The sequence below is a fragment of the Falco naumanni genome, chromosome 1, assembly GCF_017639655.2.
Source record: "Falco naumanni isolate bFalNau1 chromosome 1, bFalNau1.pat, whole genome shotgun sequence".
Classification (NCBI taxonomy): Eukaryota; Metazoa; Chordata; class Aves; order Falconiformes; family Falconidae; genus Falco; species Falco naumanni.
In genome coordinates this window covers 108,654,617-108,679,928 of record NC_054054.1, presented here as the reverse complement: position 1 = coordinate 108,679,928, position 25,312 = coordinate 108,654,617, and the positions used below count along the sequence as shown (strand labels likewise).

The following is a 25,312-nucleotide window of genomic DNA, read 5'->3' as shown; positions in this document are numbered from 1 at the left end:
AAAAATAGCGTGACAGTCTGAAGAATATCAAATCATAAGTAGCGTAGCTCATGTAACCTGATATGGAGTTTCTTCTTTTGTTGTACCTATTTTCTGCTCCCATTATTTAGTTAATTGTTACTTACAGGCCACCAGAGAAGTGGCTTATTTGAAGTGGGCAGTGAGACAAAGACACTGCATTGCTTTATAGTATTAAGAATTACTTTGAAGGGGATTCTGAGGACATCGAGGACTTAGTATCTCCAGTGTGCTGGGGCTAAGAAAAGGGCATTTGTCTGTAATGGTGAATGGGGCTCTTCCACTCCTACAGTGACACTTCACACACCACCACAGACTTACCTCGTGCTTATCTGAGAACAAGAAGAAGTCATACATATCAGTATCTCTGTAGCTCAATAAGAGTATAAACAAAGTGGCTAAAGAGAGAATCCTACAAATCAAGAGAAATACTCAGCTGTAATATCATGGGACAAAGGTCTTTTCTTCCTTAGGGGCAGAGGAGAGGAAGTGACTACTAACAGCGGTTTCATCCCCAGGATCCTTCGAACATCCATAGTACAGACCACTATGCTTTCCAGCACCTACAACCTAATTCTTAACAGCTCATAAAAAGCAGAAATCCCCTCCCTGAGGGGAAATACGACAAAACTTCATTTTGACTTTTGTGCATTATTTATGGTATATGAATCCTATCAGCATAAAGTTACGCTTGCTAGAAAGAGTTTCAACTTTCTGTAAAATTTTTACACTTCTGAGAAGCATTAGTAGACATCAGGTGTTATTTTATTCTTAGCAAGTAATTTGTTCTTTCCTATGAAGGTTCTTCCTAACAGAAATTTTAAAAGACCCTGTGAAAAGAAATGGTTTTCCCTGAGGAAAATACTTTAAGATTATTTACCTGCCTGTCTCCTAATTAAAAAGAATAAATTTTACTGAGTTGAAATAAAAACTATTCTACTAGCCTAGATATTTTACTTTCAACATTCACTACAGTAGCTGAAACTTTCAATGGAAAATGAATGTATTATTTGTTTAGCTTCTATGATAGTATATTTCAGATCCCCTTGGCACAGAAATTAGGAAATGTAACAGTGCATCAGGCTGACAAACATGAACAAAATTAGGTCTATCTTTCTTCACTTCTGAATGACTTTTGAAGGAGTCAGCGTGGCACGGCTCAGGAGAAAGACAGATTGATAAATCAGAAAGAAACAAGGACAACAGAAAAGCATTCTCTATTTGAAAGATAGGTTTAGTCTTTGTCTCTTGAAGTTTTCACTCTCTACAAAAGCATCACACCTACACCAAACACCCACAGAAGCTCCCAGAGAACTTACCCCGCTTACGAAACTTGCATTTCGGTATAGACAAAGCGTCTCAGAACTGTACGAATGAAGTTCAAAGTAGGGGCCCACTGACACTGGTGACAACATCCAAAGAAGCTAATCTGCCAAATCAGTAAAACTATACTCAAGCTCAGAACTATCCTAAAAACGCAAAACCACCCTTCTTCAGTCATCCAGTTTGCTCAGCGTTGGAAAGCACAGGTAAGTACAGTGCTGGAGTACTGCAGCCTTACAGGGTTTGCTACATCTGAAATTAGGGAGCAGAGAGAAACTTGCTAGACAACAAACTCTTTACTTCATAGCTGCCAAAGTGGGATGACACACACACACGCAATAATTATATACTGAAATATTACTAAAGCTGAGTTGCTCACGGATGACTTAATGGCAGCAGTAGAATATCTAAAACGATCACTGCTCTGCAGTTTACATACTGTTTTCAAAAGAAAATGGTTATGCACATGCATTTGGGTTGTAAATTACATCCCTTTATGTCATGTTTAGTTTATTATGTGTTATGGAACTACTCAGAAAGCACAAAGCAAAAATGAGAAAACAATCATGCTGAGTGCTCCAGAAAGCAAAAATTTCAGCTATTACTTGGAAAAAGTAGAAATGGCCTTAGAAAATCTTACACTTTCACGGTGATAAAGTCAGTGAAAACACAGTGGGCATGTTTAGATCTTTTGAGATCTATAATGGTTTTTGATGAATGCGTACCCTTTGGGTCTGTGAGAGTACAAACAGGTGTGTCTCGCATAAACAGTACTGGTGTTACTTCTTGCTGTGCCAGCTACTGGGAATTGCATTTTTCAGCTTTGCTAGTTTTGAGCTGTTGAGCAATGGTTAATGCAGACTTCTGTTTTGTGACATGTCAGACAAGTGACCATAAATTCTTGTGCTCTTTTTATAGAGTCTTTCCATTATCATCAGAAATAGCATGTTTGAAACTTTGCAGTTAGGCCTAAGAGATGTACTTCGTGCTGCTGGTCTTTCCTTTACCTGATTGATAGATGGAAGTTTAAGGGGAACCATGTAGGCCAGCAAAACAGGAATCTTTCTCCAGCTGTAGGCAACGGAAGAAAGAGTCAAGTTTGGGTTTTCTTGGTAGGAGGTAGATCAAAAATTTGGAAATAAACCCACAGAATATCTTAGGATACTAAGACCTCCAACCAGAAATTTTAATCTGAAGAATATGGCTTTAAAATCTGTTTACAAACTGCAGGTAAACTCCTCCTCTTCATCAAGTAGACATCTTTAAAAACAGGACTACTGGGTATTACATTTGCCTCAAATCTACTGCATGAAATAGCAGGAGCACTACACTTTCTGGTAATGAATCAGCTTCCCACAAGCAGCATGGTGAAATGGGCCATGCCTAGGCGAGTTTGATTTGGCATTAGGGGACACCTTTGGCTGGATGTGCTGAGCACACATCCAGCTTTGCCTGACACAAATTTATGCGATACATTCCAAACCCTGTACCAGGAAAGTTTGTTCACATCTTGTCAAACAACTCTGCCTAAACTAATATGCTACAATCTAGAGTCAGCGGCTTTGACGGTCTCTTACCTGCTGTTCTAATGACCTGGAATAAGGACTGGATACTGCCATTTAATCTCGCCTGGGAGAACATCAGCTTAGTTCTCAACACAAACTGTGAGGGACTGTTTAACTGAAGTCACTCTGAGGATGGAAATGTGAAAACAGGCAAAGTTAGATTAAATCTGGGTGAAGGTGCATTTGAGGACTCTTGCTTTAACTCTCATATCAACCACAGCAAAAGACTGCTTAAGAGATTCTTTTGCTAAGGAGAGAAAATGAGTTTGGCAGCAAGCAGTACTTTGAACTCAGAAAGCAGCTATATCTGAAAGCACCCAGATCTGTGTGGTTTAGCAGAACATAGGACCTAGCAGTGTGGTCTATTTATAATGTAGTGGCAGTTATCCAAAAAGAAAAACTGGGACAAGCTACAGCAAGAGAGTCAGAGCCCTGTTTCAAACCTGCCTATGAAAAGGTGTAGAAGATTGTATGAGCTGTAACAGTTCACACGCATGAGAATTACACTTCATCCTGCCTGTTCTGTATTAACAGCTTCTTGTTCCGAGGACAGCCTTGACTCACTAAACCTAAGTGTGGCCTTTTCTGTGCAATTGTCAGATTTGGGAAACATGAGCCCAGACTGTTTCTAGCTAATCCTCCTGAAAAACAGATAAGGACATCACGTGCTACTCATCAGTGTTGTGAGCCTGAACTGAGCTATTTTTAAGGGCAGACTTAAAAGTCAGGAAATGAGAGGCAGACCTACAGTAAGTCACATCTGTGCAAACATTTTCTTATAGTTTTAATCATTAACCTGCTTAACCTTTATGTTCCCAGACCTGCTCCACCCTGAGATTTCTGACAAGGCTAGCATTTTTCAGAAGCCACAGAGAGTTTTGCAATAGGGTCTATCATGACTATGCAGACCATTTTATAGGGTTTTACAACAGTTACCAGCTGCTTCGGTTACTAACAGAGATGCCATAAAGGTCAGGAATATTAATAACTAGGTGTGCATCTCTTATGAAAAATTATGTGAAAACATTAGCTTTGGATAGTCTGCACAGTACAAATAAGCAGCGGAAGCCCTATTTGGCATTCATTATTCTGTTTTTTGAGCAAGTGCTAGACTCACTAGAAACTAAAATGAACAAGATGAAGGAAACCCCAGATGGGAGGGATTGAACATTTGGAGATCTGCCATGTGACATCAGTGAGTCAGAGCTGCATTTTCTGTTCTGCTATTACGTGACATTATCCCAGTCAAACTTGCATTAGAAGTTATTCAATTTTATGTTTAATTCTGTGATTTTCAGTACACCAACAGGGAATCACTAAGGGGAAAAGCCATCATCTAAAAAGCATTTTTAACATTAACAGGTAACAGCAAGGATAATTGTAAATTACTTATTGTCAGCATTCCATCCCCCGAGCTCCTTAAAAATAATCCACAGCCTAAGTATTAAAACACTGCATGCCAACTACCAGTAGCAGCCCAATTCTCCTGAGCATAATGTTTAATTGATTCACAAGAGTCTTTCATGACTTTTCACTGTGGAAAAAGTGCGTTTAAATTCTTTTTGTTTCTGTGGAAAAGTATGTAGACTTGTTGGTCTGTTGGGGGAAGAATCCACAAGATAACCCGTAGAGACTATGGCTTTAAAAGAATGTGTATGTATTTAATGCTAGTAGTATAGTTTATGCTGAAAAACCACATGAAGGTGTACTTCTGTAAGGTGTGATAAGATGGATGAGATACTATCATTTTCCCATAGTTTTTCCAGCTAACCTTTAGCCAGATAGTGAGAAGGAAGGAAGTAGGAGAGAATAGGAAGATCACAACAGTATGGTCATAGTGCTACCTCAACTAGAGCTCAGAAAAGGTGCTTTACTGCCAATCGTTTGTTTCAAGAGTGTAAATGCTGCAGTCATTCCACAGGGGGTGACGCTATAGCAAGGCAAAGCTCTCCTGATCTTACTGGCTTGCTTGCTAATATTGACCTCTTGATTTTAGGAGTCAGGGTTTTTGGTACAGTCACTTCCCAGCACTGAGAGGTTTTGTGTAACTGATTTCTCTTCAGTCAGTTATGATAAGCAGTCAGTTGTCTCTCTTGCACCAGATCTTTTTTTTTATGTTCCTAGAAAATACTCTATCAAAAAGAAAGATATATCATCCCACCTTGAATTGATAGATTGACCTTGATCCTTAGTGCTTCCCTTCACAAGGCATTTCACACAAACTTTGTAAGGGAAAAATAACGCCACAACTATTAATAGATCAGTGTTACTGTTTCCCAGTCTCCCCTACAAAAGAATGGAAGTCTAATCACATAGAATTCTATCTGAATTCAAAGAGATGCACATTGCTTTTTAAAGGTTGCTTTTCTGTTTTCACATTATTTCAGTACAAGTATCATCCCAGATGAAACAAATCCTCCTCTAATATGCATGTCAGCATTTCCCCACATTAGAGAGATATGTCAGTCCTGTAAATGATTTAGGCTTTTTAAATAATTATGCTTGACTTTTCACCAAATTGTTCCTTGTTTTATAGATTATGTTATTTCAACATAACATTTTCTATTTCTCACTATTTATTTAGCTATTCTTACTCTGAGGGTTGAAAAAGAAGGGACCCTGCAGATCAGCAAAAGTCTGTACTGAGTTTCTTACCGTGCTAACACTTCTAGAAACACACATCATGCTATATCCCAAGTAACTAGTAACAAACACTTTCAGATTCTGAGACTGCAGCCTGCAGAATTAAAATAGCATATTCCTGATTGCTCTTCAAGTACATAGTTTCAGCAACATTCTCTCTGATACAATGCTCTCCTCATTCCTCCAAAGTTACAACTTGCTCTAGGATCATATCTGTGTGCTGCTACACGCATTTGAAGAGCTTTTCACGTTGCTCCAGACAACTGAATAGCACTTGCAAATATTTCAATATTATGCTCATAAAATGTGAGGTACAAGATTGTTTTGTGCAGCTGAGCAACAGAGAAATGAATTAGCCTGTAAGGGTTTGACTATCACCTAACAGGAGACAGCTTTGTGGAAAATCATACCAGGAAGACACTGGGATATCACTTATCAGTTGGTAGAGTCTAGACTGCAGGGACAGGTCAGCCTTTTTAGCAATACTGTTATGCATATTTGCATAACATATACGCCCAGAGATTTTATTCCCCAGAGATTCCTGCCATGAAAGAACAGTTCCATTCATAGAAGGATAGAGAAGTTACTGGAGCCTCCATCACAAGCGTATTCCCTGCAACTATGTCACTATGCAGCTTATTCTTTCACTCAGGCAAAAAACCAAAGGGAGATTAGCCTAATGCACTGAAGGAATAGCATTATTGTTGGGACTGTCAAAGTTACCCAATAGCCAGGCAACCTAATAATCTCGTGTTCCTCCAAAATTACATTTTCTGGACCCAATTCAAGCAGCTTTCTCCAGCTGCAGTACTGATGCCCTGAGACTGCTGCCTATCAACGAGCAACAGTGCTCATGGTATTCCTCAGTCTGTCTCTGCTACCGCTTTCCTTTCTACAGCAAAGTTTGGAAAGACAAACATTTATATTCTGCATCTGAGCAGCACCGAACATAGCAGTGCCCTGCTGAACCATAACTAGAGCTCACAGAGGCTACTCTAACACATACGCCAAGAGAACAGAAATGAGCCTAAGCCTGTCTCAGCTCCCACCCGCCCCCCCTCCCCCCAGCCCTTTGCCAAAGAAACAAAACTATCTCCCTTCGTCCCTTATTATAGTCTTTCTCCACCTGAGAGCGCACTCACTTCCACCTGAATCTAATTCCTGCACCTGTGGCCACTTCCCTACTAAGGGGTGGGTTCAGTCATGAATGAGCTGAAATAAGTGCTGTAAAAATCTATTTAATATAAGTGGTATCAGTATTTGACTTCAGGTCATAGTTACCCTTTCTCTTGGCAAAGTTACAGGGGACTACTTAAGGACAAGATAATAATAAGTGATGGGAAGAATGACTCTCTCACTCTTTTCCTGTATCTGTGCTACTGTTAGGGTTCGCTGCCACTCCTAAGGCAAAGAGTAACAGTGCAAACCTACAAAGCTTTACCAGTCAGCACTCTATAGATGTGCAGGGTATTGGGTACTTCTTCTTGTCCCTGTCCTGTGCACATATTCTGTCTGCTGGTACTGTAGGTCACAGGCTATGCACAGTTAGTAGGGGAGGCTCACATGGCTATGCATCCTTTTGAAGCTTCTATTAGAGGAAAACCAGTTTTAAGACCATGAGACAGGCAGGTTTTACTTCTACTGGTTCTCACTTCACAGTCACCAGGAGGGTACCACGTCTCCTGGGTGAAACAACATGTAACACTTCGCTGAGGTCTTCAAAGTACAAACTTTGCTTGGTTGCTCTGAGCCTCACAGTCCCAACTAGGTCAGGGTTGTTCTCCAACTATTTCAGCCTGAGTTTGTACCCTCAGTAAATCTTCAGTTGTGGTGCATAGTTTCTGGTAATGCTTAGCAGTGCAGAGGAATTAAGCAATATGAAAATGCCTCAAGGAATACACCGTGAAGAAAGTGTGCCCCACCTATATGCTAGATTTTTTTTTGCTCGAGTCTGTACTGCTACTGTTTGACTCAAGGAGTCTTTGGAGGGTGATCATCAAAACTGGGGAAGAACCTTAATGTTATAATAATTTCAGGCTGAACAGTGGTTCAGTCATTTGATTTTAAGAACATCAAACCTCCACCCTTTTTAAAAGGAAAAGATTTTTATCTGTCTCATCTCTCTAAATCTGGGGAATAGTTCTTTCTCCTTCTCCACCCAAAGATCTGGTTAGACCTGTAAATAACATGAGGGGAATAAAAATTCACCCACTATCAGACCTTACTCTGAAAGTTAAACTTTGCATCAACTATTGCAGCATATGAGATGCTCACTAACTATGACAAAATAAACTCCCTGCAGGCTCCTTCCACTTTTTGTCAAGCTCTTTCTGGGAAATAAGTGAAGCAGAATTGAAGGTGAACATCTACCAGTTGAAAGAAACCCTCAGATACTTGGTTTCACCAAAATATGAGAGCTAAAACCTGCAGCTCCCACATCGCTGCAGTAAGGATGGCTCTGGATACATTTGCTTAGATGGGCTGAAGTTTGAAACTTCTACTGTTTCCAAAGGGAGTTCTTTGGGCAAACACGTATCATATGTGCCCCATAGAAAGATCATCTTCTCAGGATACATTTTCCTTGTCTCAGTTTCAACCTATTATTCTAATTAAAACCCCTTTTATTATGTAGACCATCTCCTCTCCTTGTCAATGCTTCAATTTTCTGTTATTCAGTGCTTAGATAAGATATAGCTGTTTCCATTTGTCCTTGCAAATCAGTGTTTTGAGAAACCTATTTCTAGCCCTAAACTCCATTCTGTATTTTTCTGGTAATGAGTGACACTAGCTTCCTTCTGTCTTCCTCTGTGCCAGTTAAACACTCTTGGCTTTCCCCCTCTGACTAACAGAAACTGGGGATACGATCCCTTTTCTCTAGGTGGTTCATTATCCGCATTCTCCTTTGGAATAAGAGGAGCTGTGTGGGCTAAACCTACTATGTCAGCTTGGAAATGAATGACTTTGCCTTAGTGACATGGCTTAAAACTGCTCTTACTGGCTGAGTGAGTCGAACACTTCCTTCCAGTTCCTGTAATTGGGAGCTGCTCCCACTGGCTGTGGAGCAGCTAGCTGACATGGCAATTCCAGGCAACATGAGTTTTCATACCAACATTTGGGTGACTAAAATGTTGATTTTAAATACTGATAATAACAATGACTGAGAAGTATGGTTGTGGATGACGATGAAGTCTGAAACTTTGGTGATTCTGTAAAGGTTCACATCTCCTCATGTCCACTCATTGCCTGCTCATTGAAACAGGAAGTGTTACTAACAATGATGTAGCTCTGTCACAGTATCACAAACACACAAAAAGACAAGTCCAATGAGGTCAGTTGGTTAATTTCTCCTCCTTCCCAGAGAAACAGGGTAATCATCACCATGTATTTCGAAGTGCTTTGTATAGTTTAACATCTGATGCAGGAGAAATCGGGTCCGTATTTTCTCTGTGGAAACTATTCCAGAGCCAGAAGTAATCCCAGCCTGCACAGTATGGGTGATGGAAAGCACTTCAGAGCCCTATAACCACATCAAGAAGACCCAGGATGTCTATGCTACATCTGGCAGCATCAGTTGAGACCTCATTCTCCCAGGCTCTAGTAAATTCATGTCAGTTGCCTAATGGAGCAAGAAAGATTTGTAAGAAGTATCCTTCACTGCAAGAGGATTCTCTCTAATGCACCAAAACACGAAAGATGGTGTTAAAATATCCAAGACACTGGCTGATAGTGGGTCGCTCTGAACATCAGCTTATCTGAGATTTTTAACATACATAGATTTTTTTGAGTTTGGAAGTTTGTTTGTTCAAAAACACTGTACGAAATTCCTATTTATGAGGTTCTGAAAACTTCAAGCATCAGAACCTGAGTCCACTGGCTTTATCCCTTAAGGCTATGGGGTTGGCAGGATCCCCTGTGTTTTGTAGTACAGCAGCACTTGCTGGGCACATACCTTGTGGGTTTTTGAGTATTGAGGACTCCAACAAAGATGCATGACGGAGTAATGTGTTAGTGTGATATAGATGCCACAGAAGAGTGATAGCATTAACTGGCATTTGGCAAAGATAAATATGATTCTGCATAATGAATTTGATCAGAGGCAGCAAAGTAAGACTGGTGTGAGAGGGAGAGGGGCTTTCCTGGGGCAAGTCAGTTATGGGGTAGCCCAGAGGGACTAGGCAGCGTCCCTGCATGGTGTGGGGACCCTGTTGTGGGCCCTGGTGTCTTCCATGGACCCCAACAAAAACTACCAATGTGCTGCCTGAGAATGGATTAACATTACTGTTTAATTAGGACAAGGGCTGTTCAGACTCTAATGCCAGCTGTTGCAGAGGGTACAATGAGCACACAAAAACAACAGGCTATGTGGCTCCAAGTTTTTCAGGTAGGACATATATTTTTCTCAGCTAATTCAGAAACTACTGGAGTTTGAAAGATACAACAGTTCAGTTTATATGGCTGACTAGACAAGGTGCATTTCAGGTATAGCAATGCTGTAAAATACAGAGATCACATTTTTGCTTTTCCACGTTCATTAGTTTATTTTCAAATCCCAGTGAAATGCAGCCCAACTCACCCTCATCTAGCTCACTGCTTCTAGCTATCTCCCATCTCACATACATTTGCAGTCATTGCTAATTACAGTCATCACCCACAGACAGGAGGTGAGCACATCAACACCCTTCATTTCTTTTGCTTTTGTGCCAGTGTGATTATTGGGAGCTGGTGGATATATACAGTTGTTGAACCTGATCATCTCATATTAAGCATTTAGTGTGGACACAAATTAATATGACTAATAACAGTGAGAGGATAGATTTTTACCACCTGCAAGCCTCAGGGAGCAGCTTGGGAACCATGTTCTATTTCTAACCATACCCAGTGTGAAATAGTTATGCAGGCTTCATACTAAAAACATCCCTAAGTGCTCAAGACATGGATTCTGCAAGACCATGCAAGATATGTCTGCCAAGGTGAGCAGAACCTCCACAAACCAATCCAAGTAAAGATAATTTATTGCAAAGCCATGCTCCTCCTCAGCCAGTGGAGGCACCCAGCAGTAGGAATAGAAAAGTGCTGATCCTAGCAAAGCTATTCTTAAAGCACAAGTACTTCCTGACCAGCCACTTCTCTTCCCTGGGGGTTAGTTACAGCCCTCTGCCATGAGGGTGAGTATTTGTGCTCTCTGTGCATTCAGAACAAGTAAGTCCCCATAGACATCCCACCTGCCCTGTCTGCATGAACAGAGACACACCTTCATTTCCAAAGGCAATTCTACACACCTAAGTGGAACAAAGATGAAGGAAGTAAACTGTGGCAAACAGATCCCTGGCCAGCTAAGTCTGAATAAATGTGTGTGATACCAGGCTGGAGTCTGCCAAGCTATACCTCCCCATCTGTGGGAAACAAATTTCTGCCAATTGCAGTAACTAAGTGATGGTATAGCTGGAAATCCTGAGATGTAAGTAATAACTCACTCTAGAAAAGTGGGATAATTTTGTTTGCTTCCCAGAGAAGACTAAAGGATTTAAAAAATGCAACCAAACCTACCCCACAAATATAGGGCATTTACATTTTTAACCACAGCATTATACTGATGTAAGTTTTCAGTTTTTTGAAGCATTTCAGTTTTTTTAAGTCCCCTGCAGTCTTTGTAATTTTGTTGGAGCAAAAAAGGACAGGAAAGCAGAGGTCTAGATTCTGTTTGGGTTACCCAGGGCAGCTGGTTAATCCTTCTGGAGAGGCACGTGATGTAAAGCAAGGTGGAATTTAAGCAATGGCTTAGGTCTCTACCCAGGCTGATATAATTATGAGAAATGGATCCCTCACAGGGAATACAGAAATTTCATTAATACTTTCCAGCTATATCATGATCCTGGTGTGCTTTCAAACATAAATTTGCCCTGGCACACAAAGGCATGGAGACAATCAACTATGTTCTCCTGGTCAGCCCATTTCTTAATAGTTTTAATAACAAATTACTCCACTGTCTGAGCCTGTCTTGTCTGCTTAGCTATACTTGTTTTACATGTGGACTGTCTCTTGCCATATTCAGCATGGAGCATAATGAAGTCTTGAATAGATCCTACAGAGACTGCTACCAAGTGTTTAGAGATACACCTTTGTAATGGTATGAAATTCAACACACCTACTTTAAATATCTTTTGTGGTTTCCCTGTCCACCAGAGACAAACTTGTGGGGTTTAAATTCTAATTTTTTTTCCAAGCAATTCTTTCAAATCCCTTGGTGAGTTTCTCTAGGTATACCCTACAAACTCTATGAAAATAAAATTACATTTGTCCTGAAAAACATTAGCAAAAGAAACAAGAATTACTAGTCCTCTAGATGGTGCTACTATTTCAAACAAAACAGCTGGATGCTTAAAGATTTTGTTGTAATATACTGTATGTTGTAATATGCTGTATTACCCTGTGAGAAATCCTGGCCCTACAAAAGAACTGATGTCAAACAGCCCGAGCAGTCTGTATATAAATATAATAATTGCTTCTCTTTAAGAATAGTAAATGTTTCAGTGTCTTACTAAACATAGAAATATTATAGGATGTATTGATTAAAATTATCTTTCAAAGGTTGGCTCAATTTTCTGTCTTCGATTTCTAATTTTCCCAATAATATGCAAGTGAGCCCTCCAGCATACACTTTTCAACTTCAATGACTCATATTAATGTTCTCTGGCCACAGCCTTTGGATGCATCACAGGCTAAGCATGATGGGCTTTCCCTGGCAAAGGCTGTGCACTCTGGCCCAATTTCACAGAAGTGGTGTAGCACAACTGTACTTCAAATGCAACCACAAAACCAGTGCTCATAATCAAACTGAAACCCATGGTTAAAAACCTTGCTGGCTTAAGGATACTTGTATACGCATGCTGTACTTGGGCATTAAATGCTGTTAAGTCTAAGTGCTTTAGTGAGACATAGCAAAGAAAGAAGGTAAAACAATTTACCTTTTCTTGCCCAACACAGCTACACAGGTCCAGCACTGAAATTTCGGGCCAGCTGTCCATAAGACAGATTTTCTTATCCTTAGTTCCTTTCTGTCCAGCCACTTTTCAAGAGGATGCCAAAACTGCTCCTATTCTTCCCTCTCTTTCCATAATTCCTATCTGTAGTTTTGGAATATCTGCCTACTTTCTCTCAGATATGTTCCCTGATTCTTTGTAAATCCAGCCAGATGGACTTGCAGCACCAGATTTCTTTCCTCCTGTTGTTGCTGTCAAAGTCAAGAACAAAAACTTTCTGATTTCAAGATTATTATTGTTACACATTATTATACACCTGACCTTTGAAACATATAGTCTCTATAACCACTATCTCTTACTTTGTGCAAAGTTCATCCGTTATCTAAATAAATGTCAAATTTGGGATCATGTTAAGCCTTTAGCCTTAGTAACTATAACTGAATTCTGGAGTTTATTCAGACAGTGTAAAAGAAACATTTATTTCATTGATTTTGACTATTCAACCTTTAAAAATTCACAGAGTATATTTGTTCTTGTGTTACGAGAAAAGAATAACAACATCTCTAGATCATTCACTATTTTGTATTCTTTCTCTGTGTCCCTATTTATTTATCTGCTTTCCAAGAAACTTTCCTCACAGGAACATACCTCTGGGCTCTTGGTGACTTTTACTGCTCTTTTGTGAGTCCTCCGTTCTCATAATAGTTTGGTTGGTTAGTTTCTGAGGGTGCAAAGCCACAAAATCAGGGCCTGTAGCTGCTCACAAAAATAATGTCTAAAAGAAAAAGAATGTAAAAGCAGATGAAGGTATGAAATCTACTATATTCAGGGTGCTGAGTGACAACATTTTTTCTATAGGCGTTTTTATTATTTTCATATTACCAACAGTATATGCACCATCAATGGCCACTTGCACCAACCTGCAAAACTTAGCGAAGCTCCTGTTAGCTAGATGAAAATGTCGGCTCAGATCTCAGAAACGTGTCGAGAGAAATTCCGAAGAGTAAAAGAAATGGATGAAGACTGGACAAAAATCTGCATTAAAAAAGGGCTAGCTATGTTACAGATAGTTCTGAAGTGTGGGAAATTCTCAATGTGTTTCTTTATAAAACAAAACAAACCAAAAGAACCTCCAAACTATGGGAACTATTTCTAACACTTCATGAGATACCCTAGATGCAAATATCTAGCCAAGTAATTATAAATCAAGTAGTATAGGCAGTTTCTTGCTGATTTGTATTAAAAATAAACATGAAGACATCAGCTTAAACAACAAGTAGTTTATTCAGCACACTTAATGAATCCTTGCACACAGTAATTTCCTAAGTCCTCTAACTTTTTTCCAAAAACCTCCTCTTATGAATGAAGCGCTCTTGCCCTGCTTGTGAGGGCCAACACAGGCAACTAGAATTAACCTTCTTAAAAATAAAGTAAGATTAGACTGACTTTGGAATTGACTCCTTCAACGTCTCAGCATCTTCTGGCTCATAATAAGGTTCCAAAATAGGTTTTAATTTAACTTCTTCTGGTAGTTTTTGAGTCTCTTCTCTCCTGCTTCCATCTCTTAAAAGTGGAACCAATGTTTTCCAGTTTTTCCCTGAAACTAAAAAGGAATGGTTAATTTTTTCCTATCCACAGAAACAGAAGAAAATATGTAAGTGGTTTAAATAGGAAGCTGATGAAAGAAGCAGGAAGAAAGGGTTTTGTGGTTTTCTTTCCCATACTATTCCATGAGTTTTCCATATTTCAGCTGGCAAGTACAGCAGAGACTGACCATACAATTAAATCCTTCCGTGCTGGATGCTGATCTCCCAAACTATAGGGTTTGGGGTCTCCAAAATAGCTTCTTGGCTATTTCGCTGCCATCATACACTGTTCTGTCTCCTCAGGACTTACATATATTATCTGTCTTGTAAAATCTACAATCACATTGATGAATATACGGGGCTTCTATTTCAGAGAGTAAAACTGCTATGTGAATAATGAGCCCACTTAATATTTACATTTTGTGCTGACTGAAAATGCCATTAACTTAGCTACTGCCATTATCATTAAGTGCATAAAACTGACTGCCCTCTAACAATTAATTGATGCTGCTTTTATCACCAGTGTGTAACCCATACTAGGATTTAGGTCCCTGAAACCCTCACCTCTGCCAGGCTTGATAGAGTAACTGGGATTTCGTTTGAGGTCCCCAGAGTACCCAGGGTCTTCGTTGATTATGCCCAGATTGGTATTCCATGTGGACCAGTTCACTTCATCAACCCTGGAGAGAGAACAACAAAACCAGTGTTTATCCTAAGGATCACCAGACAACTCCAGGATGAGTTTATATCACAAACTGCCACCTCTCAAGCCTCAAATCTGACCCAGAAAACAGATTAATCTGAGTACTGCAGACAGTGGTAGTAGACTACTTTTCAGAGTGCACCAGGGGGAGAGTTCTGCTTCCCATTACCAGCTACCTTAATGCTGTTTGTCTAGAAAAGATTGTTCATTTGACACACAAACAGGTTACCTAAAGCACCATCTGTAATCATCTTGGCCGTCAGGTGTGACTCCCACCAAGACTTGCTTCCCAGACCGGAATGAGCGCCTCACACAGTTTAAGTAGCTGTTTTCAATATCCAAGATTGTGATGGCTCTCTACCAGGTAAAAGAAAGTAGACGACTGAGAGGCTGCTGTGTCAAAGTCATACAAATCCTGAATTCTGCCTTTATTTTAAAAACGTTGAGCTTTTACCATTATCACCATCTTAGAGCAGGCTTTGTAACCATCTCTGAAACATCACCTTCCGTTAATATGTCACTAAAAATGCTGAATTACAGCCCTGTGATCAGAACTATGAAGTTCCTTTCTTACCTCAAAAAAACCTGATGTGCCTTTGAGATTCTCGTTAGGATTGTTTTTCCCCAGCATAATCCCTCTCTTCATAGTCTGATCAGGATTTTCCATCATCAAAAGCCCAAGTAATTTTTTCTAATTACAAAAGTACTACTTTTCTTAAATTTTGAACATCTGCGGAACATTTGCTCAGGCAAAACATCAAATATGCACGGAAAAGGAACTAATATACTTTTTTTTAGGAACTGTTCAGGGGAATCAGAAAGAAGTGGTGACCTGTTATTTAGAAACATGTCAGTTCCTAAAGATTCTCTCTGAAATTTTTTATGATCCCCACACCCACTTTCTTGGATAGTGGCCTCACAGAACCAATGTACCTGGAGTTTCCAGATGCTCTTGCTCTCCTGTGCAATTTTGCTCACAGTTTCCCCCATCAGTGCAATAAGCATGTTGAGCAGGAGGATGTATGTAAGGATAACATAGAGAACCAAAAGGATTACAAACACAGACTTGAACCTGTAGTTCTCTGTGAACTCCAGGTCCCCCATCCCAATAGTAAACTTGAAAAGTTCCAAGCAGGTATAATACAGACTATTGTAGGATGTGCGGCCTCGTTTCATATGGCAGTATCGGGCATATTCAGAGCTATTTGTGTCTTGCCCCTCATTGTCATCTTCAATTAAAGTCACCACAGCTGTTGCAAAAGAGGAATCATATATGCAGGATGAAAATACAATTTGAGATCATAATTCCATTGCAAGCAATGAAAATGAGCATAAAGGTAAGGCATTTTATCTTTACAGTGCATTGTCCCCAGTTAAATTGCTCTATAAAATACTCCCCTAACTGACACCCTCTCAGAAGGTGTCGTCTCAGTTTTATCTATATAGAACAGGATGACTGCTTTTCCATTCAGCTTTGCAAAGCAGTTTGACACCCAGAGATGAAAAGCTGTATGAAATGACTATAGATCATTGTTATTCTGAAGAGATTGTTTTTGTAATTAGGTTAATTTGTCATGTTTTAGTTGGAAACAAAAAGTCTAAGCCACTTGAAAAATAAGATTTTCTGATATTCTCTGAATAACAAAAATTAACTCCAAGTATGCTATTACCTGTAGAAAATCCCAAGAGGAATACTAGATAGACAAACATGAAGCGACATAAATCTCTAAGGATCATCTGTAACATGGAAACAGAGTATTGTTATGTTGCTAAAACTTGAACATAAACTACAACAAAAACTGGTAGAAAATACTACTTCAGCTCAAGAAGGTATTTGCTGTGAACTGGCTGTTCATACATTAAACTGTTGTTTATCCTGCTGAGATAATAAACTTTAATACAGAAAACATTCTCCTCCGTTATTCATGCAATGGTTTACATGCATATGCAAGACATACACATGCCAGATAGTTTCATCTTTGTCAGTATGAACCACATTAAGGCAGTTGCATCTTTCTTCCCCTCTTGGCTAGCTGTCTACATCATATACAGAGGTATATCAGCCAGCTATTGCCTCTTAGCTAACTGCTCTGTTTGGTAACATTTAAACTATACCCAAAGAAATTTCCAGCTAGTAGAAAGCTGTGCCATTTCACACCAGACCAGTCTGCACTGTTCTCAGTCTACTTTCATCCATATCTATCCAACCATGGTTATTTTGAAGCATGGCAGGTAATAATAATAATATCAACACTACTATAAAATGTATGGATGAGGAATAGGAGGTTTTTCTACATAAATTGTATCACTTCACTCAGAAAATAATGACCAAATATGGTAGAGTGATATGAGATTTCCCAGTGGCATCATGGAGGTAGATATGGCTACTTCTCTCCTGGAAATGGGGCTGTTGGCAGCTGTCCCCTAATCTGAGCACTCTGCCAGCCTCACTGGACTGACCTTGGCAATCATGACAGAGTAAATGCCCATCTGCTGGAAGCCACGGGTGTAGTACAGCATGTTAGCCCAGCCCAGCGCCAAGGAGAAGACCATGGAAGCCACGTACAGTTCCTGGCCACAGAAGTACAGCACCACAGAGCTCAGGAGGAGCAAGGAGTGAACGAAGCTGAAAGACAAGCATGGTCTGAATGGAGTGTGCTGAGCTGGCCACAGATGGTGGGAACAAAGGAACCCATGAGGGCAGAATGAGGGATTCTCCAAAAAACAAAGGAGCCTTAGCAGACATTTCTTCCCTTCCCTTCATTCTTTCCCTTCTTAAATCCTACAGTTCCTCTTGCAAACTCCTGAGTTTCCCCACTTAGAAACTTCTGTAGTCTCATCCCTGCTCTTCCTTGTGACTGGAGGGAAGAAAAGTCCTTGAAAACACTTAATTTCTTCAGCACTCCCTCTCTTTCCACAGACCCATGAAACTGCCCTGCTTAACTCCACTCCAGTTGGGAAGAGAAAGGACCCAAATTATTGAGAGGCAATTCTGCCTTTAAGAATGGAGGATTTATGCACATACGTTGCATGCACTTGATTGCAAGTCCAGCTTGGAGATCTGCTCCTAACTGCTGCATGACTCAGTCACTGACCTTCTAGACACTTCATTTGCTTTACCTCCAAAGGAGGTTACTGATCCAGACCCACTCGTTCAAGTGCTATGATATCCACTTGCAACTATTTTTGAAGGACCCAGGAATTTACAGCAAAGTGTCTGCCTGTCACAAATGGCTTCAGCCAAAGCTACAGATCTCACACGCTCATCTGTTTCATGCTGAAAGGCAATCAAAGATATTTGAGCTTACAAAAGAACCTCACTGTAGCTGTCAACTATCAGCGTCTTGAATGATGGGCGCCTCTGCACGAAATACTGTATCTGAAAAAAAAAAAGAGAATGAAGACTAGGTTTGCATCCAAAGAGGGATTAAGTATTCCATGGGAATGCATCAACTAAGCATTGATACCCATACCAAGGAGCTGATACCTACAAAGCATCTCACAAGAACAGCTCAAACCCAACACCAGCGCAAGATCTAAGGAGGACTCTTCTATCAACACTTGGTTTCTCTTACATCTGATATCAGAGTTTTGAAGACAACAATCTAATCAATCACTGGTTTGAGAACCTGTGATTCACTGTACACTCTCCATTGGCTGCCAAGAGGAATCACGGGGACTTTAAGTTAAGACAGGTAATCATTAATAGAGGCCTGGCTATTTGCAATACCCCATTCTTAAGCTTTGGCTAGGCTAATTGCCAAGATGCTCATTAACTTCCACAGGTTGTCTTTTTTATACAACAGATAAAACTGCATCTCAGCTCATTAGTAACCTGAGAACTCCCAATCAGGCCAAGAAAAAAGATTTTTAGCTCTTCACCAAAACATGGATCATCTTAGCAGCCAATGCTGATGAATAGAAAAGGCATATGTGGTTCTCTCCTACACCTGCCCAAACAGCAAAAAGGAAAAGTTTCAAAGAACTTACCCCTCTGAAAAAAAAATAGAGACCTCCCAGTACACTCAGGATCTCTCCAGTCACTCGAAAATACTCCCCAGTGCTGTGACCAAACGTGAAGGGAGGCTGTATAAGACAGGAAGATAGATAGATATGTTCAGCAGAAATGGAGTTAGGAAAGACCTAGCCTTGCCAGCAGCTGAAAGTAACCACTTTTCTAGGGGAACCAGTTAAGCTTCTGAAAGTGTTGCAGCAAGGGGGCAAGACTAAGAAATCAAAATCTCCCCAAAATAAAAATTCTGATGTTAGGAGCACACGTTCAAATGGAAGGCAGATCTAGGGTATTAAACACTGGGTTGTCTGATATATGACAGGAGTAACGTACCTTTTCCTTCTTGTCTACAGGTCTGTAGTAAGCAGCTGCAGTGAGGATGATGATATGCATGGTATAGACAAAGAAGTTAAAGTAAAATAAGTGTTTGACAAACCGGTCCCACTTGTCTTGCAGCAGCCTGTTAAGGGGCTCCACCAGCAGCATCTCATGACGGTTCTGAGTGGAAGGAGGAAGAGGAGAATCTTGATGAGACCAGTATATACTAGGCTTTGAAAACAGCAAATTATATTAATCTTGAGCAAATGTTATAGTACCCTTAAACTCAGGAGGGAAGTTTGCTGTTTTATAGAAATGAGGCACAAGCTGCACTGTGTGGAACATGGAGCTCTTCCCCAACAGTCCCCCAGCCTGTGAATAAAATGCCAAGGAGGTGCATACTCACTGGCGTTTCACTACTGTAGGCAATAATCTCAAGCACTGAATTTTTCTCACATGTGTCTATACAAGACAGGTCATAAAGAGATGAGTGGACAGGTCCATAAGCCCATTCAGTGAACTTCCTAGACAAGTGTCTGCACTCAGGATCTTTGATCTCTCGTCTGAGGATGTAAGCGAAAATCTAATTGCAAAAGAACAATACAACCAACATTTCAGTGCTAATGGACTTCTAGTTCCTCAATATCTCCACAGGACAGGATGGCTAATTTCTTGCTAGTTTAACTGTGCTAAAGTCAAACCACTGGAGCACCCCAGAGACCAATGTCTGAAGTAAACATAATTAAATTTCTCACTGGATGCTGGGAGATGAGAAATACAAAACCAGCTTGCCATTATCTGTTTCAAAACAGCCAGAAAAAAAGCAGAGATGTATGTTACACATCTCTGAGCACAGACATTTTGAATGGGGATTGCCAGAAGATGAGTTCTGTCAGCCAGTCAAAATACAAGGCCTCTAGTGGTTCAGATGATAGCAGAGACCCACTTTCTGTTTCCACTTTGGCTGCCTTGCATACCAGTGGTATATGAATAATGCCAGCTGGGCACATACAAACACTTCATAGCCTTTAAGGACTATGCAGTTTTGCATGTTAAAACTGCAGCGTCAGTTCCTTTTAACTAAAAGGCCCCAACAATAAGCAATGATAAAATCTGTCCTGCATAAATGTTTTGCATGTATAACTTGATACAGTAATGGGACAGTTAAGCACATTTGCTCACCTACCCCTATCTTCCCTGTTTTGGCTGCTAGAGTTAATGGAGTCAGCCCTTTCTTGTTGGTGAGTTCTTCTAGCTTCAGAATTGGATTAATTTTGGCACCAAGGATCAATATGTTATTGTACATCTTGGTAACAAATTTGGTATTATCCTTAGTATTATCTGCAATCTCCACCAGTGTGTGCAGGACCATGTTGCCCATGGAGTCCTCAGCAGCGATGTTGGCTGCCTGGTAGGGGTTCTCCAGGAGGAATTTCACAATGCAGAGCTGGTTGGTGCAGGCAGCCAGGGACAAAGGCAGCTCCCCTACAGGCAAGGAATGGGAATAAGTGGTCAGAAAGCCCATTACTACACGTGCATGAACAGAAAGATCATCATCTTTCACCATGAGAAGAAAAGGGGAATTTCTCTGGCTGATACAGTAACAATTCTTGTGCTAGCTGTTAGAATTACATTTTCCTTGGTTTCATTGCATGAGAGAAATGTGGCTGTTTAACAAAAGCACTGTAAGGACAGCTAGCAGAAGGTTACAACCTTTCAAAGGATAGAGTGCCAAGAAAACAAAGGGATGCAGACATCAAGCTCACACTCAACACCATCAACTACCAACTGTGTTTCTTTATAATCTCAGCCTTTGGGAGTAAATATTTAGACTAAGTGGTAGAACAGCCCATCTGGTACTTCTGAGCCTCCAGTCCCACATAAACAGGATTATTTAACAGCTTGCACTTGGGATAATGCTAGGATAACCCAATCAATAAAGCCCATACTGTGCTCACCCCTACCAAAATAAAAGCCGGGTTTCCCTTTGATTTTCCTGAAGAACTCCCCACAGGCTCTTGCGTGAACATCTGCTCCGTTCTGGACCAAGAGCTTCACCAGGTACATGTTCCTTCTCTCAATGGCGATGTGAAGTGCAGTCTGGCCTACAGAGACACTCATCAGACAGAAACCTTCAACATTTAATACAGACTGAGAGCTTTCAGGCACTGCAATTCATTCAACTCCATGTAAGATAGTGGAACTGAAAGCTTTGCAGACTAAGAAGTGCTAGAACTGAACAAAAAATGATGGTACAGACAGAAAATGCAAGTCCCCTGAACTTGCTATTAAATCACTGCATATTAAAAACGGCAGCATATCACACCTAACTAAACAACTGCCCTAGCACCAATGCACTGATTGTTAATCTCATACTGAAACTTCGAGGTGCTACATCCTCAGGCATAAGGCCTCATGCAGAAGACTGTCTGAGAGCCCCACCTAATCCTATCTTCAGGTTTAGCACCAAATTCACTGTTGCAGCTGTTTCCCTTACCCTTGTAATAGTTGTCAGTATACTCTGCATTAACAAACTCTTTCAGAGTTCCAGTTTTCCTTGCAATATCCAGAAGCAAAGGAATGGTATCATTTTTCCCATCATGTAGATTCAGCATAGCTTTCAGCAAGCAGGTTTTCCCAGTTTCTGGCTCTATAAGGCAAAAAATCACAGCTATACAGAAGTAATTACAAATCTACCATCTACTCCCAGGCATGCAGGAATTAATGAGGTTCTTTTCAAAAGACAAGAAAACTCATTCAGGGTTTCACAGAAAATTCCAACTTTTCTGAATTCTCCTATAACCTTACAATCAACGGGTTGCCCAATCAACAGGGAAGTACTGGCTATTAGAGGACGTCCTGCAGACAATTATGGTTTTTTGTTTTCATCTTCAGAAGAATAAAAGGGCAATTTAAGGTATGTGACACTAAAAGGTACCTTTGAACTCATCATCTGTGAGATGCTTCAAGGTTCTATTAAGGTAGAGTAGCAGATCATCCAGGTCCCTTGTGTTGCCTTGGGCTACAGCATCAAAGATCCTTCTGCGGTCATAAAATTTGAAAGCTTTTTCTGAGCAGCCTGTGATGGAATCTGTAGATAGGAGCCTAACAAGGGTAAATTTCAGTTACCTAAAGTCAGATATTTAGCAGACCTTTTATAAAATACCATTTGCTTGTGTGAAGTAGTAAGCATTACAGATTAGTATAGATAGATCTGCAAAGTCTAAAGATCAACAAAATTTCCAAGCAACCATCCTGATAAAATTATGTATCAGTTGCAGAAAAGTTGAGAACAAGACTTAAAAGAGGCATTGATGTATGCCAGTCTAACTGCAGGCCTCGGAGCCAGGCAAGCCATGTTCTCATTCTGAGTGGTGTTCGTTCACTGACCAGTCTCAAGCAAGTGAATCATGGCTTACCACTAATTTTGGGCAAAATATCCATGGACTGAATTTTCAGAGATGCCAAGAGACAACAGGTATTGTCACTTCCAGACGCAACACTCCTTATTTTGGCATAGAGAACAGTGAAACTGAAAAAATGGGCATGCTCATGTGGAGAGAATAAATGCTGCTCTAAGAAACAGCCTGTAGCTGTCAAACTATTCATTACAACCAGATCTTACACGGCAAACTTACTTGTGAAGTTTCCCCCTCTCCAAATTGGCATGAAATTTGATGACAGAAGGTGCCATCAGATGATCCATCTGGTAAAAGGAGTCCATGGGAGCCATGTCCTTGTCACTATCCCCCATCACAAACCGCCCACGTCTTGCAAAGATGTTGCTTTTGGGTGGTTGCACCTTGGTGCTGAATGTACCCTGGAGGCTGTCAGGCATTTCCAGCATGGAGTCCTCCCCATCCGTGTGTTCATCTGTCACTTCAGATTCCTCCATGTCGTAACTGCCAAATTTCTTCATCTTCCCAAGAATGGAAGACATGATGAGCAGGCAGTCTGTGAGGAACAACACAAACACCTCAAGTCAGCACTTTACAGGGCCATGAGTCCCCTTTTGCCTAGGATTAATCTCCAGAAACAGCAGGGAATGGACTGATTGCTATCATCCCAGAAGTGAGACAGATTCACACATTATTTGCTATGCCCAGTTGGAACAGTTTAGTAGGTCATTACCTCCATGCTGTTTGTTACTGTCCCCACTGCCTTTACCCATTTCAGAATGGAGAAAGCAAGTCAGAATGTCCCAGAGCTTGCCAGCCACCCCACTGCAGAGCTGACTACTTCTGCTCAAAACTACTGTCTCATCCTTCTGCAATTGTTGTTAAAGCCTGAGCAATCTCAGACTGGTTTGTGCCACAATATATTCTCAAAAAATTTTTTTTAAAAAAAAAGCTTGCTTGTGCCATAACCGTATCACAGTGATGCTGAGCACAGAAAGCTTCCTGCATAAAGGAAAATTATCACTTAATGGCTTTACCAGTTACAGCAGTGCTAGATGAAAATAGGAGCACGTGATTCTTGGGAGATGAGTGTCACCTTAAACATGAGACACAGAAACAGAAAAGGAAAGGTTACCACAGATAAGAGATTAATTTAAGACCACATGTCTGATCTTGTCTGATTTATAACCACAAAGAATTTGGCACAAGTTAACAAATATGCTATACTGAAAGTAAAGCAGGTTGGTGGGGTTGGTGGGGTTTTTTTGCTTTCTTATCAAACTGTTTTAATCAGACAAATATTGGTCTTCATGCCACTGAATGCAAAATATTCTGGAACTCAGCAGTGGAGACAAGATTGCACCGTATTTGAACTGCTGCATAGCTGGCTTTTAGAGAGAGACGACCAGCCTTAGAAACATACTCTGAAATCCTAGGTTGATTGGAAATCTTACAGCTCTGAGCACAGGAATGTTATAAAATCTTTAAATTAAAGTCTTCAATTATAAACAAAATTACAGTGGTCAACAATCTTCTCTGTACATTCAGTGTAAAAACATTATAAACACGCTTCAAGGTTGTTTCTCTTCAAAAAAATATTCTGAGGGGTTCTCTGCAAACCTACATTGTACATAAGAACTAGATTTTCAGTTCTGTGGGACTAGTTAATACATTAGGGGTCACTTACATTTTCCTGTGCAAATAGGACAGGAAAGAAACTTTTGTCAGGCATTTGCATTTCCTGTAATTTGGTACAATATACACGTAAAGAAAACATAAATTTGCAAACTTGGACATTTAGGGTTATTGGAAGCAAAACAGCATTGTATAGATGAAATACAAGTGATGGCAGTTTAACTCACTATGTCCTCTGAACTCACCTTTCAAGTTCTTTGTGTCCTTAGAATCACTTTGAAGAAATAGCATTTTTTAACTTAATTGTTCTACAAGTAAGAAATTATATACAGAAAAATATTTCTATTTGGACTATGATACTAACAATACAGAAGAACAATTACTTCAGTGAAAAAGTTATAAAAATAATTTTATAAAAATGGAAAATAATACACTGGGAATACAGCCACGTATAATTTTGAATTTTTGTCTTATTTAAATGAATGTGGATTAGCAAAAAACACCTCAGAGATGGCTATGGAAAACGGAATCACATTTTCCACAGAATAGGTGCAATATTAAAATCTGCAAAATAGACTCAATCCTCAATCCTGTCTCCTTGGAAATTTCCTCAAACCTCATTTAGTCATTATATGTGCTTTTGTTTCTAAACCCTGTTTGTAATAATTCTGATAATTAAGACAAAGCCGTATTTCCTCACAAGTATGAATTTGCAAGGGAAATAACCTTCAAAATTCTGTGGAAGGAGTCTTTAAAAAAAATATCTATCCTAAAAAACTGCATAATCTATTTGATCTCTATGAAACCTGTGTACACTGATGTTTGACAGAATAAATAAGGAAATACTTTTGAAAGAATGTCTAACCACATCACAGCTTATAATAGAGTTTACAAATAACAACCATTTTATTAAAATATACATGCAGAACTTACGAATATTGCAAAAAAAAATCCTGTCTTCTGCAAAATAGTCCAGTCTCAGTAAACAGCCTCTGATCTATAGGAATTTGGTGTCAGATATTCCTCCTCTAAGGTGCCTGAACTGAAAAGTCCTCAGAGTTTGCTTCTCCACTTCATTTGTCTGCAAAAGTGTGCTATGTGTCTGATGATTTTTAGAATCACGTGAAGTTC

The 25,312-nt window shown here is 40.0% G+C and overlaps 1 protein-coding gene across 4 annotated transcripts in view; it reads right to left on the bottom strand.

The window, feature by feature from the left end:
• TRPV1 (transient receptor potential cation channel subfamily V member 1) overlaps positions 1 to 25,312 on the bottom strand; it is a 26,368-nt gene extending 1,056 nt beyond the window's left edge. The window contains exons 1-18 of one of the 4 annotated variants that reach the window (XM_040617231.1): positions 25,115 to 25,312; positions 23,584 to 23,642; positions 22,787 to 23,102; positions 22,087 to 22,253; positions 21,646 to 21,798; positions 21,113 to 21,253; positions 20,335 to 20,633; positions 19,555 to 19,731; positions 19,164 to 19,328; positions 18,809 to 18,904; positions 18,127 to 18,197; positions 17,279 to 17,444; positions 16,489 to 16,555; positions 15,752 to 16,068; positions 15,048 to 15,175; positions 14,680 to 14,795; positions 13,976 to 14,132; positions 13,178 to 13,304 (exon numbers count right to left, since the gene is read on the bottom strand). In XM_040617231.1, coding sequence (XP_040473165.1) covers positions 13,244 to 13,304; positions 13,976 to 14,132; positions 14,680 to 14,795; positions 15,048 to 15,175; positions 15,752 to 16,068; positions 16,489 to 16,555; positions 17,279 to 17,444; positions 18,127 to 18,197; positions 18,809 to 18,904; positions 19,164 to 19,328; positions 19,555 to 19,731; positions 20,335 to 20,633; positions 21,113 to 21,253; positions 21,646 to 21,798; positions 22,087 to 22,253; positions 22,787 to 23,088 — 2,583 coding nt within the window. In that variant the 5' untranslated portion in view covers positions 23,089 to 23,102; positions 23,584 to 23,642; positions 25,115 to 25,312 and the 3' untranslated portion in view covers positions 13,178 to 13,243. Of the gene's footprint in view, positions 1 to 13,177; positions 13,305 to 13,794; positions 14,133 to 14,679; positions 14,796 to 15,047; positions 15,176 to 15,751; positions 16,069 to 16,488; positions 16,556 to 17,278; positions 17,445 to 18,126; positions 18,198 to 18,808; positions 18,905 to 19,163; positions 19,329 to 19,554; positions 19,732 to 20,334; positions 20,634 to 21,112; positions 21,254 to 21,645; positions 21,799 to 22,086; positions 22,254 to 22,786; positions 23,103 to 23,583; positions 24,529 to 25,114 lie in introns of those variants that run through there. The other 3 variants (XM_040617212.1, XM_040617221.1, XM_040617241.1) reach the window with 3 other exon arrangements.